Below are 15,948 nucleotides of genomic sequence, written 5' to 3'. Positions count from 1 at the left end.
GAGATGCAATTCTATGATTAACATCATACTTAGCAAGCATTTTACGAAAGGCGCCATGAATAAAATGTGAACCACCATCCGTCATTAAGTATCTAGGGACTCCAAACCTCGGAAAAATAACTTCTTTAAGCACCTTAATAGAGGTGTTATGATCAGCAACTAGTTGGAATAGCTTCTACCCACTTAGTAATGTAATCAACAGCAACTAAAACATGAGTATACCCATTAGAGGAAGGAAACGGTCCCATATAATCGAAGCCCCAAACATCAAATGGTTCAATAACGAGTGAATAATTCATAGGCATTTCTTGACGTCTACTAATATTAGCAATTCTTTGACATTCATCACAAGATATGACAAACTTACAGGCATCCTAGAAGACAGTAGGCCAATAAAAACCGGATTGCAATACCTTGTGTGCAGTTCTATCTCCAGCATGGTGTCCTCCATAAGCCTCGGAGTGACACTTACGTAGGATATGTTCCTGTTCATGCTCAGGTACACAATGTCTAATAACACCATCTACTCCTTCTTTATAAAGGTGTGGGTCGTCCCAGAAGTAATGTCTTAAATCATAGAAGAACTTTTTCTTTTGCTGGTATGTGAAACTAGGTGGTATAAATTTAACAACAATGTAATTAGCATAATCAACATACCATGGAGTGTTGTGAGAAGCATTTATGACAGCTAATTGTTCATCAGGAAAGCTATCATCAACAGGTAGTGGGTCATCAAGAACATTCTCTAACCTAGACAAGTTGTTTGCAACGGGATTCTCAGCTCTCTTTCAATCAATAATATGCAAATCAAATTATTGTAGCAAGAGAACCCATCTAATAAGTGTAGGTTTAGCATCTTTCTTTTCCATAAGATATTTAATAGCAGCATGATCAGTGTGAATCAACAATATAAGGTCTGAACTTATCACAAGCAAATACAACTGCTAAGAATTCCTTTTCAGTAGTAGCATAATTTCTCTGGGCATTGTCTAGAGTTTTACTAGCATATTGAATAACATTTAATTTTTTATCAACTCTTTGTCCCAGAACAGCCCTACAGCATAGTCACTAGCATCACACATGATTTCAAAGGGTAAATTCCAATCAGGAGGCTGAACAATAGGTGCAGAAATCAAAGCTTTCTTAAGTATTTCAAATGCTTCTACACAATCATGATCAAAGACAAAAGGAATATCTTTTTGTAATAGGTTAGTCAGAGGCCAGGAAATTTTTGAGAAGTCCTTAATGAACCTCCTATAAAAACCGGCATGACCAAGGAAACTTCTTATACCTTTGATGTCCTTGGGACACGGCATCTTTTCAATAGCATCAACTTTAGCTTTGTCAACTTCAATACCTCTTCCAGAAATTTTATGCCCAAAGACAATACCTTCATTAACCATAAAGTGGCACTTCTCCCAATTCAAGACAAGGTTAGTTTCTTCACATCTCTGCAAGACTCGATCAAGGTTGCTCAAGCAATCATCAAAAGAGGATCCATAAACAAAGAAATCATCCATGAAAACTTCACAAATCTTTTCATAGAAGTCAGAGAATATAGCCATCATGCATCTTTGAAAGGTAGCAGGTGCATTACATAAACCAAAAGGCATACGTCTATAAGCAAAGGTACCGAAAGGGCAAGTAGAAGTGGTCTTTTCTTGATCCTCAGCTGACACAGGTATTTGAGAGAAGCCAGAGTAACCATCTGGAAAGCAAAAATGTGTATGTTTGGATAATCTTTCTAGCATTTGATCAATGAAAGGCAAAGGGTAATGATCCTTTTTAGTAGCTTTATTTAGTTTGCGGAAATCAATTACCATCCTATAACCTGTAATAATTCTTTGTGGGATCAATTCATCTTTGTCATTAGGAACAACAGTGATACCTCCCTTCTTAGCGACACAACCGACAGGGCTTACCCACTGACTATCAGCAACGGGATAAATTATACCTGCCTCAAGGAGCTTTAATATTTCCTTTCTTACCACTTCTTTCTTCTTAGGATTTAGTCGTCGTTGGTGATCAATAACTGGTTTGGCGTCTTTCTCCAAATTTATTTTGTGTTGACATAGAGTGGGACTAATGCCCTTAAGATCATCAAGAGTATATCCAATAGCAGCATGGTGCTTCTTCAGAGTTTTCAATAATCTCTCTTCTTCATGCCCTGAAAGGTTAGCACTAATAATAACATGATATATCTTCTTTTCATCAAGATAAGCATATTTAAAAGTATCAGGCAATGGTTTAAGCTCAAACACGGGATCACCCTTGGGTGGAGGAGGATCCCCTAGGATTTCAACAGGCAAGTTGTGTTTTAGAATAGGTCCCTGTTTAAAGAATACTTCATCTATTTCCCTTCTTTCATTCATAAACATATCATTTTCATGGTCTAGCAAATATTGTTCTAAAGTATCAGTAGGAGGCACGGCAATAGAAGCAAGACCAATAATTTCATCTTTACTAGGCAATTCCTCATCACAGGGTTGTCTACTAAATTTGGCAAAATTAAACTCATGAGAAATATCCCCTAAACCAACAGAAACGATATCCTTATTGCAGTCTATCTTAGCATTAATAGTATTCAAGAAGGGTCTACCAAATATAATGGGACAAAAGTCATCTTGTGGAGAACCAAGAACAAGAAAATCAGCAGGATATTTAACTTTCCCAGAAAAGACTTCAACATCTCTAACAATCCCAACTGGTGAAATAGTATCTCTATTGGCAAGCTTAATTGTAACATCAATCTCTTCTATGTCAGTAGGTGCAATATCATGCATAATTTCTTTGTATAAGGAATGAGGTATTTCACTTGCACTATCACCCATATCACATAAGCCATAATAAAAATGATCTCCTATTTTAACGGAAATAACAGGCATGCCTACAACAGGTCTATGTTTATTTTTAGCATCGGGTCTAGCAATTCTAGCAGCTTCATTGCAAAAGTAAATAACATGCCCATCAATATTATCGGCCAAGAGATCTTTAACCATAGCAATTTTAGGTTCAACTTTAATTTGCTTAGGGGGTTTAGGTGTCTGAATATTACTTTTGTTAACCACAGTTGAAGCTTTAGCATGATCCTTTATTCTAACAGGGGAAGGTGGCTTCTCAATATATGCAGCAGGAACAATAGGATCATTATAAGTGATAGTCTTTTCTTCAACTTTAATAGGTGCAACTACTTTTACTTCAATGGGAGGATTATATTTAAACCACTTCTCCTTAGGGAGATCAACATGAGTAGCAAAGGATTCACATAAAGAAACTACTATCTCAGAGTCAAGTCCATATTTAGTGCTAAATTCACAGAAAACATCGGTATCCATAAAAGATTTAACATAATCAAACTTAGGTGTTATACCTGACTCCTTACCTTCGTCGAGGTCCCAATCTTCAGAGTTACGTTTAATTATTTCCAATAAATCTCATTTGAATTCAATAGTCTTCATCATAAAAGATCCAGTACAAGAAGTATCGAGCATGGAGCGATTACTGAGAGAAAGCCGAGCATAAAATTTTTGAATAATCATTTCTTTTGAGAGCTCATGATTGGGGCATGAATATAACATTGAATTAAGCCTCCCCCAAGCTTGAGCGATGCTTTCTCCTTCGCGAGGCCAAAAATTATATATATAATTACGATCACGATGAACAAGATGCATAGGATAAAACTTCTGATGAAATTCCAATTTCAATCGCTTGTAGTCCCATGATCCCATATCATCACATAGCCTATACCATGTCAATGCCTCTCCCTTCAAAGATAAAGGGAAGACCTTATTCTTGATAACATCCTCGGGCATACCTGCAAGCTTAAATAATCGACAAACTTCATCCACATAGATTAGGTGCAAATCGGGATGTAATGTTCCATCTCCTGCAAAAGGATTAGCTAGCAGATTCTCTATCATACCCGAAGGAATTTCAAAGTAAACATTTTCAATAGGTTTAGTAGGTTGAGGAGCAACTATTTGCTCTATTGGTCGGGGTGAAGATACCCCGAACAAGCCCCTCAAAGAATTATGTTCCATAGTAACAAGTGACAGTAAATTTCAGCACACTATATAAATTTTTCCTTACCAAATTCCACCTACCAAAGGCACTTCACTCCCCGGCAACGGCGCCAGAAAAGAGTCTTGATGACCCACAAGTGTAGGGGATCTATCGTAGCCTTTTTGATAAGTAAGAGTGTCGAACCCAACGAGGAGCAGAAGGAAATGATAAGCAGTTTTCAGTAAGGTATTCTCTACAAGGACTAAAATTATCGGTAACAGATAGTTTTGTGATAAGGTAATTTGTAATGAGTAACAAGTAATGCAAGTAAATAAGGTGCAGCAAGGTGGACCAATCCTTTTTGTAGCAAAGGACAAGCCTGGACAAACTCTTATATGAAGGAAAGCGCTCCCGAGGACACATGGGAATTATCGTCAAGCTAGTTTTCATCACGCTCATATGATTTGCGTTCGGTACTTTTATAATTTCATATGTGGGTGGACCGGTGCTTGGGTACTGTCCTTACTTGGACAAACATCCCACTTATGATTAACCCCCATTGCAAGCATCCGCAACTACAACAGAAGTATTAAGGTAAACCTAACCATAGCATGAAACATATGGATCCAAATCAGCCCCTTACGAAGCAATGCATAAACTAGGGTTTAAGCTTCTGTCACTCTAGCAACCCATCATCTACTTATTACTTCTCAATGCCTCCCTCTAGGCCCAAACAATGGTGAAGTTTCATGTAGTCGACGTTCAAATGACACCACTAGAGGGATGACAACATACATCTCATCAAAATATCGAATGAATACCAAATTCACATGACTACTTATAGCAAGACTTCTCCCATGTCCTCAAGAACAAACGTAACTACTCACAAATCATATTCATGTTCATAATCAGAGGGGTATTAATATGCATAATGGATCTGAACATATGATCTTCCACCAAGTAAACCAACTAGCATCAACTACAAGGAGTAATCAACACTACTAGCAACCCACAGGTACCAATATGAGGTTTGGATACAAAGATTGGATACAAGAGATGAACTAGGGTTTGAGATGAGATGGTGCTGGTGAAGATGTTGATGGAGACCCTACCGATGAGAGGATCGTTGGTGATGACGATGGTGATGATTTCCCCCTCCCGGAGGGAACTTTCCCCGGCAGAACAGCTCCGCTGGAGACCTAGATTGGTTCCGCCAAGGTTCTGCCTCATGGCGGCGGAGTTTCTTCCCGAAAGCTTGATTATGATTTTTTTCTCGGACGAAAGACCTCATATAGATAAAGATGGGCATCAGTGGGCCACCAGGGGGCCCATGAGGCAGGGGGGCCATGAGGCAGGGGCGCGCCCCCCACCCTCGTGGCCAGGGTGTGGGCCCCCTCTGGTGCTTTCTTCGCTCATTATTTTTTATTAATTCCAAAAATGAGTTTCGTGAAGTTTCAGGACTTTTGGACCTGTGCAGAATAGGTCTATAATATTTGCTCCTTTTCCAGCCCAGAATCCCAGCTGCCAGCATTCTCCCTCTTCATGTAAACCTTGTAAAAATAAGAGAGAATAGGCATAAGTATTGTGACATAATGTGTAATAACAGCCCATAATGCAATAAATATCGATATAAAAGCATGATGCAAAATGGACGTATCACGCACCTTCAAATTAGTTTAGATTGGCGCCCTAAAATTAACAACATTTAGAATTTCTAAAGTATATAAATGAAAATGTACCATTTGTGGATAAGTATCTCTTATATTATCACTAAACTTTCCATTTGATATACGTTATGGATTTGTTAAAGATTAGCAAAATTGCACGTTCTTTCAAACAACTTCAGCCCTTTGATATTTTCATTGATTCCTTAGACAAAATATGACCAGCATATCCAACTGACTGGGATTTTTGTGGAAGAATTGTCCTTTCAGACTTTTCAACAACAAAATTGTCTGACTTCTATCAATCATACTCCGCATATAACATACAACTTTAGGTCCTTCAATCTACAAAGGAATGTAAAATAAAGTATTCTTGATTAATTATAATGAAATTTAACACAAAAAGCTACTTAAACAACACACTACATACTATGCATGCATCATATGTTGTGACTCGATCTCTTTGTTTTCTTACAAGATGGAATCAAAAGATTTATGTGGCGCCTAGCAATTTGGTGTGTCTCTTTGGTACAATTTGGTCATGAGTATCTAGGTCGAATATGGCATACATATTGTACATGATTGTGGAATCATCCAACATTTATTATGGTAATTGAGATGCACATGATAATTAACTTGTAGAAAGAAGTGACATCCATAAAACTATATGACAGGAATATTTGATTGAATCTGTTGTTGTGCACTTGTAATAGCATCGAGTAGATAATTCATTGCATACTCACACTAGTTATATTCTCCTGTGTAACCAGTCCTACATAGGGCTCTCCTATTATCAATGGTGTACTCATGTCTAGAAGAAGGTGTTCCCAAATGAACCATAGCATGCTCCAAGAAAAGCATATTGTTTCAGCTTCACTTGATAACTCAGTTATATCTCTGGCTAGAAAAATCTGTTGGCCTCAAACTATGAGAATCGATTCCGTTCATACCTATATTTTTCTTCTAGAAATCAATAGAAGTAGCAGCTATCTGACCATCAATACCATCAAGGTCTCTAAGTGTAGAAGGAACCCCAAAAATTTTGTGCGTATCTCGAGCATAGAACTTGAGTTTCCTATCTTGAGACACTTAATGCACCGATCCTTGACATCTGTTGCACTTACAAGAAATGTACTAAATTTAAAATGAACTTTTTTAATTGCAGGTAAGTTCAATAACCCTTCAAATTTGATTTCCTAGAGCAAAAATTTCTTGTATACCGTAAATCCATTCAAAATAGCACGAATATGGTCTACCTTTAATCAAGATTTAGAGTTAGACTTTTCATCATCAGTTTATCGGCTTGAGTCCTTCAGTGTATTAATATCTTGATTCTCTGTTACATTTCAAAGTGCCACTTAGCGAATAATTCGAGTTAGACAACATATTTTATCACTAGAACATAAGTCAATATGCCATTAACATTACATAATCAGAGCATATAACGTTAATAAATAATTTAACACAACACCTAATTTAATAACATTTGTTAATTCAATCAACTAGTTGTTAACATAAAGAGTGGTAAGGCACAAATCAAGATTTTACATTATGGCAGTAACATTAAATAAACAATTTATTTACAGAACAAAGTAACTTATCAAATACATTCAATCAACATGTCGAACTATCAGTCATTGAAGTCTGTTAAAATTATAAGGTATATTTATTAATGAATTAAAGTTTCAGAAGACAAGTTCATGATGCAATTTTCTTTCTGTATGTAACCTTCATTTTAAGTTTACTAACTATTTTTTTGTAAACTTAAATAATTTTACATACATGTGTCAATACATGTATTTTTCTTTTCCATATAATAATCCATATTCGAAATTTGCATTGTAGAAATATTTAATAAATGTGTGATCCGAATTCTTCTAAGGGTACAATATTGTACATGTGTTGTAAGTTTCACTTTCCTTAACTAACATGATGCCCTAAGTTTCATTCTCTGTAACTAACCGACTTCACAAGTTTCTGAGTTTTAATTTCTGGTACTGACAATAAATTCCTAGATTCCTAAAATACACACGTACGTGATTATTTGTGTTCTAAGATCCAGCCTCAAATTTTTCGTTACAAACAAGATTGGCATCTGACTTCTTGAAACATGACAAACTAATAGAAGCCCCTAAAAGAATAAACGATCGAATACTCAGCAACCATATGTAGAACTTGTGCTTACAGAAACACTTGAATGACGTCAAACATACACAATCGACTAAGCTGTGCCGGATAAGCTTACGGACTACGCCTTCTACAGTCGTTCAGTCATTGCCGTGTGAGAGGGATTCGCAACAGAATAGCTCGGATCGCTTCTAAGAAGAGCAGAGGGTACTTAAAGAATACAGGGGGAGAGAGAAGAACACACTGGAAGTTTTCAGCACAAAGCTGGGGGTTTAGTAGGCACTTCTAACAGGAACTGTTCACCCCAATATCTATACCTTCGAAAACGGAACCACGAAAATTGGTATAATATTTTATATTTACGATATGAATACAGATATATGTGTGTATTGATATGCGCCGGCGAATACACGGAGTACAGAGATAAATTTGTGAATCTTGGCACAGAACATTTGTGTGCCCCGCCGCTGCGTGCCACAATTTTTCTCCCAGTCAAACACCTCTACTTTGATTGCAAGGTCGCTCGTGCTACAAGGTGAATCATGCATCTAGGTGGCTTCAAATTTGTATTAGCATTCATATGGGAAGAGGTAAATACACCAGTGATGCTTGAACTTGTCATGGATGTTCTAATGTTTGAACTTGAAAAATACGCTGAATTGGTTCTTAAACTTGGCACAAACGTGCAAATACGATGATAATCCTATTCATATATGTAAAGTATGCTGACCTGGCATGAGGACCACTTATAAATATGAAACAAAATTATTTGGATATACTATATTTCTCTATGACTAGTGGGTTCCGTCTGTCAGGGAAATTAAAATGAAAAATGGTGCTATACAGGAATCCATCCGGTGAGCTAGAGCTACCAGTCAGCATCTATTGGCCAGCACGCCAATGTAGCTAACCCCTGAAGCTTAATGTAGAGTAATATAAAACGGATGTGGTAGCACATGTTATTTCTTTTTGTCAAAAGAAAAAAGTATGTAAATAATAATCCTAATAATAAATGATTTTTGAGGGAACTAATCATAAATGTTAGATTCAAATATTCGTTTGTAATTAATTTTACTTTTTTACTTCGTGATAAACAAATATTCGTGTGCACATATTATTTTACAAAAATCTATAAACAAGACCATGCTGTCAGTTACAAATATTTGTGGTACATAAATAATAAGATCATGGTACACAAATATTCGTGTGTATAAAAATAAGTATAGAAAGGCATGCAATAAAATATATTACTAAAAATATTCCTTTAGTTTTTTGAAATAGTTATGTATTATTTAGAAAATACTATTTAAAAATGTTTACTTAATACAAAAATTTTAAATATACCATCATGGATTATATTTTAAAAAGCTAAATAAATAAATAATATATTGAATAAAACATTTTCATACAGGCATGGCTTATATTTACATTGTATGTGAACATTTTTAATGTTAAATGAACATTTTTTAAAGTTAGTTATTTTAGTTTTATGTAGAGTATTTATAGCATGAATAGTTGAACTTTATTTCTATTACTGTCATCATAATTTTTAGACTTTTTACATTTTTTAAGAAAAATTAACATGTAGTAGACATGGTGACCAGCCTAGGCTGCTTGACAACACTAAATCAAACTTCAGGTGCCCTATTTGACAAGAATTGCTAGTTGGCTTAGTGGCCAGCACAGGCTGCTTGATAGCTCGTGGTTCCGGGTTTAATCCTATTTGGTGCTATTTTTTATTTTAGTTTCTCTAACAGGCATGACCCATTAGTCATAGAAACATATAGTATTTATAGTAATCATGTTTCTTATTTATAAGTGTGCCTCATGCCACGTCAGCCACATACGGTGCCACATCATAGCACTTTACGTATACAGATGAGATTAGCACCGTATTTACACGTCGGTGCCAAGTTTTAGAACTAGTTGGATGTATTTTTCAAGTTCAAGCACTGAACTGAACATCCATGACAAGTTCAAGTACCAATGGTGTATTTATCTCATATGGCAATGATATAAAACTTTGAACTCTAATCCAACGACAAGATGTGTCGAGCTCCACGTGTTGTCACCTTTGTGACACGGGCTAATTTTGCCTGAAAAAATCAACTAAGTATATATATTCAGGATAGCATGTAGCACCGGTACAAATTTATGGCAGATTTTCGAGAGATTATGTCTGAATATAATTTATTTGATTTGGGTTATCATGGAGTTCCTTGGACTTATAACAATAAACAGGAAGGTAATAAAAATGTGAAGGTGCGGCTGGATCACGCGGTTGCGTGCCCTCAGTGGTCCTCTATATTTCCGGATTGCAAGGTGTCTCATATCATCAGTTGAAGGTCAGACCATTGCCCCCTCCTTATTGAATTGATGGGTGTCCAGCGCCCGGGTGTGTTTGTCAAACAGTTGAAATATGAAGCATATTGGGAGAGGGAGGATACGGCGTTGAAAGCGCAGATTGATTCTTGTTGTAATAAAAGTGTGAAAGTAACTGACCTGCGAGATGTGGCAAATAACTTGGACAATTTGGTGAAGTCTCTTCATGGATGGAGTAAGGTTCACATTGGCTATCTTCAAAAAAAGCTTCAATCTTCCCGTAAAAGATCAAGTGTGTTGTTTAACAGAAGTGATCATAATGCAATAGTGGAGAGGAAGAAAATTTGAAGGGAGATGGATGTGCTCCTGATCAAGGAAGAAATTATGTGGAAGCAGAGATCATGTTTGGATAAAATGAAATGGGGGGATAGAAACACCAAATTTTTCCATAGGAAGGCCAATTGGAGGGCAAAGAAGAATAATATATCTGCTATCAGAAGAAGCGATGGATCTCTTTCCCATGACATGGATGAAATCAAAGGTATCACAAATTCTTTTTTCAAGAACATTTATTCTTGTGATTCTATGGTAAATCCATCGTGTATTCTGTCTCTTGTGAAACCAGTGTTGAATGATAAAATGAATGAGGATCTCTGCAAACATTTTTCTGAACAAGAAATCAGTGATGCCCTCTTTCAAATTGGGTCATTAAAGGCCCCGGGGCCAGATGGGTTCCCTGCCAGGTTTTTTTCAGAGGAATTGGGGTTTGCTCAATGAGGATATTGTTAGAGTTGTCCAGCTATTCTTTATTTCAGGAAGTATGCCTGATGGGATAAATGATACAACCATTGTTCTTATTCCTAAGGTGAAGCATCCTGAGTCGATAAAGGACTTTCGACCAATCAGCTTGTGTAATGTCATATATAAAATTATCTCTAAATGCCTTGTCAATAGAATGATACCCCTATTGGACGGTATAATCTCTCCTACACAAAGTGCCCTCATTGCTTTTGAATGTATGCACTCTTTAAATACATTGAAAGATAGTCGTGGTGAATATTGTACGTATAAGTTGGATCTCGCAAAAGCATATGATCGTGTGGACTGGAAGTTCCTAGAAAAAATGCTTCAAGCGTATGGTTTTGCTCCAATATGGATAAACTGGATTATGACTTGTGTTACCACTCTGAAATTTTCCATGCACTTTAATGGACAGCTCCTAGAGTCTTTTCATCCTTCACGTGGATTGAGGCAAGGGGATCATTTGTCTTCGTATCTATTCCTCCTTGTGGCTGAATCTTTGTCGCTGTTAATTAATGATGCGTTGGCAAGAGGGATTATCCAAGAGTTTCGACTGAACAAAAATGCCCCAGGTATATCTCATCTACTCTTTGCTGATGATAGTCTCCTATTTCTCAAGGGAAACTTGGAGCAAGCTCTGAAAATCAAACCTATTTTATCGGCGTATGAGGAAGGAACGGGTCAGCTATTAAGCCCAGATAAATGTTCCATTTTATTTGGGAAAAATGCTCTATGGAAGATCAGGTGTCCATCTTGGTTATTCTCAAGATCACGATCGATGGATTTGAGGATAAATATCTGGGTTTGCATGTGCCAGAAGGTCGTATGAAGGCGGGTAAGTTTCAATCTACAAAAGATAAAGCGCTTAAGCGGGTGTCGGATTGGATTGAAAAATATGCCTCTAGCGGGGTGAAGGAAATTCAGATCAAGTCTGTTATTCAGGCTATTCCAGTTTATGCAATGGGTATCTTTAAATTTTCTGCTTCTTTATGTGATGAGTTATCCCGGATTATCAAGAATTTTTGGTGGGGCGATGAGGAGAATAGAAAGAGAACTCATTGGGTGTCTTGGGATAAAATGACTAGACCTAAAAGTGAAGGGGGCATGGGCTTTCGTGAACTCAGAATTTTTAATCAGGCGCTTTTGGCTAAACAAGCTTGGCGTTTATTGGTTTTTCCGGATTCTCTATGTGCAAAGGTGTTGAAAGCTAAATATTATCCTCATGGACATCTTATTGATACGGTATTTCCTCAAGCAACTTCCCTTACGTGGCAAGGAATTATGCATGGACTCGATCTGCTAAAAAAAGGTATCATATGGAGAGTGGTCGATGGTTCTAGTATAAACATTTGGAGGGATAATTGGATCCCTAGGAATTCTGGCCTTCGTATATCTGCTAAAAAGAATAGAACTAGGATCAAATGGGTGTCCGAGTTATTCATGACTGGGTCTAGGAGTTGGGATGAGAACCTGATCAGACATCTTTTCTATAGTCATGATGCAGATGAAATTCTAAAATTGTGTATTCTGAGGTTGAGTGAGGGTGATGTTATTGCTTAGCATGATGAGAAGAGTGGTTTGTTCTCTGTGAAAAGTGTGTATAGGCTGGCACTTAATCTTCAGGAATCAAAGGTTGATCCAGGTAACTCTAGTGGTGCCACGAATGGGGAAAGGAGGCTCTGCAATATAATTTGGAAGGCTAATGTCCCCCAGAAGATTAGAATATTTGCGTGGAGGGCTGCCTCTAATAGTTTGGCGGTTCAAGTTAACAGGGTAAACACCATCAAGCTATTCTAGGTATGTGCTCGATTTGTGGTATTGAGGATGAATGTATTTTTCATGCATTGGTGAGTTGCCCCAAGGCTCGGACGTTTCGTATGGCGTTGAAGGAAGTGTGGAATTTACCGGCTGGAGAGAATTTCAAATATTCTGGGCCCGACTGGCTTCTTATTTTATTGGATCAATTAAATCCGATGGTGTGTGGGCAAACAATATTCATGTTCTGGAGAGCTTGGCATTTGAGGGATGATTTGATCTTTGGAAGAAGGAAGGAATCCATCTTGGCATCTGTGAGCTTTGTAGAAAATTACTGGGCTTCTTTCTCGTCTTGTCATGCAAACATGCAGGTGGAGATATGCAACAAAGGTAAACAAGTGATGGGGGAAGTTCAGCCAACCACCACTATGGAGAGGAATTCTATCTCTTGGAAGCCACCCAACTCTGAGTTCTTCAAGATTAATGTCGATGCAAGTTTTGTGGAGGCCATTAAAGTTGCGAGTGTGGGGTTGATTATCAGAAACCATTGTGGACAAGTTATTGTTTCATCGTGGGATTATATCGGAGCTTGCTATAGCGCCGAGGAAGCGGAACTTAGGGCGGCACTTTCTGGCCTGTATATCGGTATCACTCTTGACATGCCCATCATTTTTGAAAACTGATTGCTCTTCTGTGGCTTCTGTTTTTGGAAAAGATTGCTTTGACAGGTCACCCCTTATCGACCTAAAGAAGGAGGCGGTCAATACCTAGAAGCTACTGGTGAAGTTTCAGATATCCAAGATCAATAGGAGGGCTAATACGGTGGCTCTTGAGATTGCTAAGCTCAGTTTCGATAATAGGTCTGATGAATTATGTTTAATTCTGTTTCGCCCTGTGTGGCTAAGTTTGTGATGAATGATTGTACGAACATTTTAAGTTAATTAATACATGGTGGGTTTTCAAAAAAAATGGATCATGAGATTCCAACGTTTGCGAACTACCAGTAGGTGGCTTTCACTGGCCCTTTGTTGATTAAAACTTGGCAGCGAATTCCGCTCCGTGATGACTAATTAGTTAATGAGTTGATCTGCCTACGTGCTTCCGTCTGGGTCTGGCTGTCCGGCCGCCTCCATTATACATACGGCACGCCGCCGGTGTACCTGCCACGGCAAAGATTCCGGAGAGTGCAAACAAGGAACAACTCAATAAACCATGCAAATTTTACCTGCTGCTCCGGAGGACAGCCCACCACATGCAGGCGTGGGGACACTCCGGCGCTATATATTTCTCGGGCGCCAGTCTAGCAACAGCAGCAGCAGCACAAGCTTCCCCTGACTAATTAGCTACCTAGCCACCCTCATCCTCGGGGCGTGTGAAGATGGCGTCGAGGTCTTTGATGGTGGCGCTCCTGCTCGCGGCGGTGGCGGCGACGTGCGCGCGGGCGCAGCTGCACGAGAAGTTCTACAGCGAGTCGTGCCCCAGCGTGGAGGACGTCGTGAGGAGGGAGATGGTGAGGGCGCTGTCCCTGGCGCCCAGCCTCGCCGGGCCGCTCCTCAGGATGCACTTCCACGACTGCTTCGTCAGGGTAAGCTACATTTGCATGCATGTGTACTCTACTCCCACTGCATCTGGCCTGATCACCGTGAATGTAGGGGTGCGACGGGTCTGTTCTGCTGGACTCGGCGAACAAGACAGCGGAGAAGGACGCACAGCCGAACCAGACGCTGCGAGGCTTCGGCTTCGTCGAGAGGGTGAAGGCCGCCGTGGAGAAGGCCTGCCCCGACACCGTCTCCTGCGCCGACGTGCTCGCCCTCATTGCCAGGGACGCGGTCTGGCTGGTGAGTACTAGCCGATTTCGCAAATGTCGTCACGCGGTACATGTGGAAGGCGCCGAGTTCTAAACTTCTACTGCTGCTCGATCATCGTTTTTCTAGAGCAAGGGGCCATTCTGGGAAGTTCCCCTCGGCCGGAGAGACGGCAGCGTGTCCATCTCCAACGAGACCGACGCCCTGCCACCTCCTACCGCCAACTTCACCGTGCTCACCCAGCTCTTCGCCGCCGTGAACCTCGACGCCAAGGACCTCGTCGTCCTCTCCGCCGGGCACACGATCGGGACGTCGCACTGCTTCTCCTTCTCCGACCGGCTCTACAACTTCACCGGCATGGAGAACCCCAGCGACATCGACCCCACGCTGGAGCCGCAGTACATGATGCGGCTAAAGAGCAAGTGTGCCAGCCTCAACGACAACACCACCCTCGTGGAGATGGACCCCGGTAGCTTCAAGACCTTCGACACCGACTACTTCAAGCTGGTGAGCAAGCGGAGGGGCCTCTTCCACTCCGACGGCGCCCTCCTTACTGACCCCTTCACCCGCGCCTACGTCCAGCGCCATGCCACCGGCGCCTTCAAGGACGAGTTCTTCGCCGACTTCGCCGCCTCCATGATCAAGATGGGCAACGCCAACCCGCTCACCGGAAGCCAGGGCGAGATCAGGAAGAAGTGCAACGTGGTTAACCATTAAGCCACCGAAGAAGTACAAGGCTGTTTTGATTTGTGATCATGTTTTTCCCCTGTAAATTGCTGTAAGATTGTCATAGCTCCTTTCTCTTTCAACTCTTTTTTTATTAATTTATTGTTTCGTTACAACCATGTGAATTTCTTGTACACACGACGAACACTTTGAAATTGCCACATCCGACGTGTCGTGCGTTGTCATCTGGTGCGCTTACTAGTATTGTCTAAGTTGTATTGTTTTATTTTTGGTTGTTACATAAATAATGTCTTGTTGTGTTTTTTGTGTTATCTTAGGGCATCATAATGTTTCATATGTACTAGTAAAAAGAAGAGTTATAGTTAGACTATTTTAATTTAGTTACTTTACGGACCGGTTGCATAGCGGCTAACAGCGTTACCAATATTTTGGGCGTTGGTGTGCATTAGTCTCTTCTTGTTAGGAAGTGCATCTTTATGTTCCGCTGTGTATCAGTAAAAAGCAAGTGCACAAGCACGAAGAACAATGGATCCCAGGTAGAAATTCATTTTTCATACATATCCTATAATTTTTATCTACATGTACTCTTTGTTCGTACATGTGAAGATAATACAGTGTGGTAAAAGTCAAAGAAGAGTCATATAGTAGAAGCCAATGAGCAGCTTGGAGCATTACTGCAGTATAAAAGGCACTTTCCATGGTGCTCCCTAGACCAACCATATATATCATTTTTCCTCTTTTTTGCTGGAAAAGTTTCCGATCTATTTATCAACTGACAAGGTAGT

The 15,948-nt window shown here is 39.5% G+C and overlaps 1 protein-coding gene across 1 annotated transcript; it reads left to right on the top strand.

Annotated features, from left to right (window-relative positions):
• Nucleotides 1-13,982: 13,982 nt before the first annotated feature.
• LOC119285669 (peroxidase 1-like) lies at nt 13,983-15,387 on the top strand. The gene is made up of 3 exons (XM_037565009.1): nt 13,983-14,256; nt 14,324-14,509; nt 14,606-15,387. Exons 1-3 carry the CDS (start codon nt 14,050-14,052, stop codon nt 15,191-15,193), a joined length of 981 nt encoding a protein of 326 aa, XP_037420906.1. The 5' UTR covers nt 13,983-14,049; the 3' UTR covers nt 15,194-15,387.
• The last annotated feature ends 561 nt before the right edge of the window (nt 15,388-15,948 follow it).

The sequence above is a fragment of the Triticum dicoccoides genome, chromosome 1A, assembly GCF_002162155.2.
Source record: "Triticum dicoccoides isolate Atlit2015 ecotype Zavitan chromosome 1A, WEW_v2.0, whole genome shotgun sequence".
NCBI classification, from domain to species: domain Eukaryota; kingdom Viridiplantae; phylum Streptophyta; class Magnoliopsida; order Poales; family Poaceae; genus Triticum; species Triticum dicoccoides.
This window is presented reverse-complemented; position numbering and strand designations above follow the sequence as displayed.

Bases quoted from the DNA above. Each gene is read 5' to 3' on its own strand.
- LOC119285669 (XM_037565009.1), top strand. From the start codon at position 14,050: ATGGCGTCGAGGTCTTTGATGGTGGCGCTCCTGCTCGCGGCGGTGGCG. The intron at 14,257-14,323 runs GTAAGCTACATT...CCGTGAATGTAG, and splicing joins TCCACGACTGCTTCGTCAGG to GGGTGCGACGGGTCTGTTCT. The intron at 14,510-14,605 runs GTGAGTACTAGC...TCGTTTTTCTAG, and splicing joins CCAGGGACGCGGTCTGGCTG to AGCAAGGGGCCATTCTGGGA.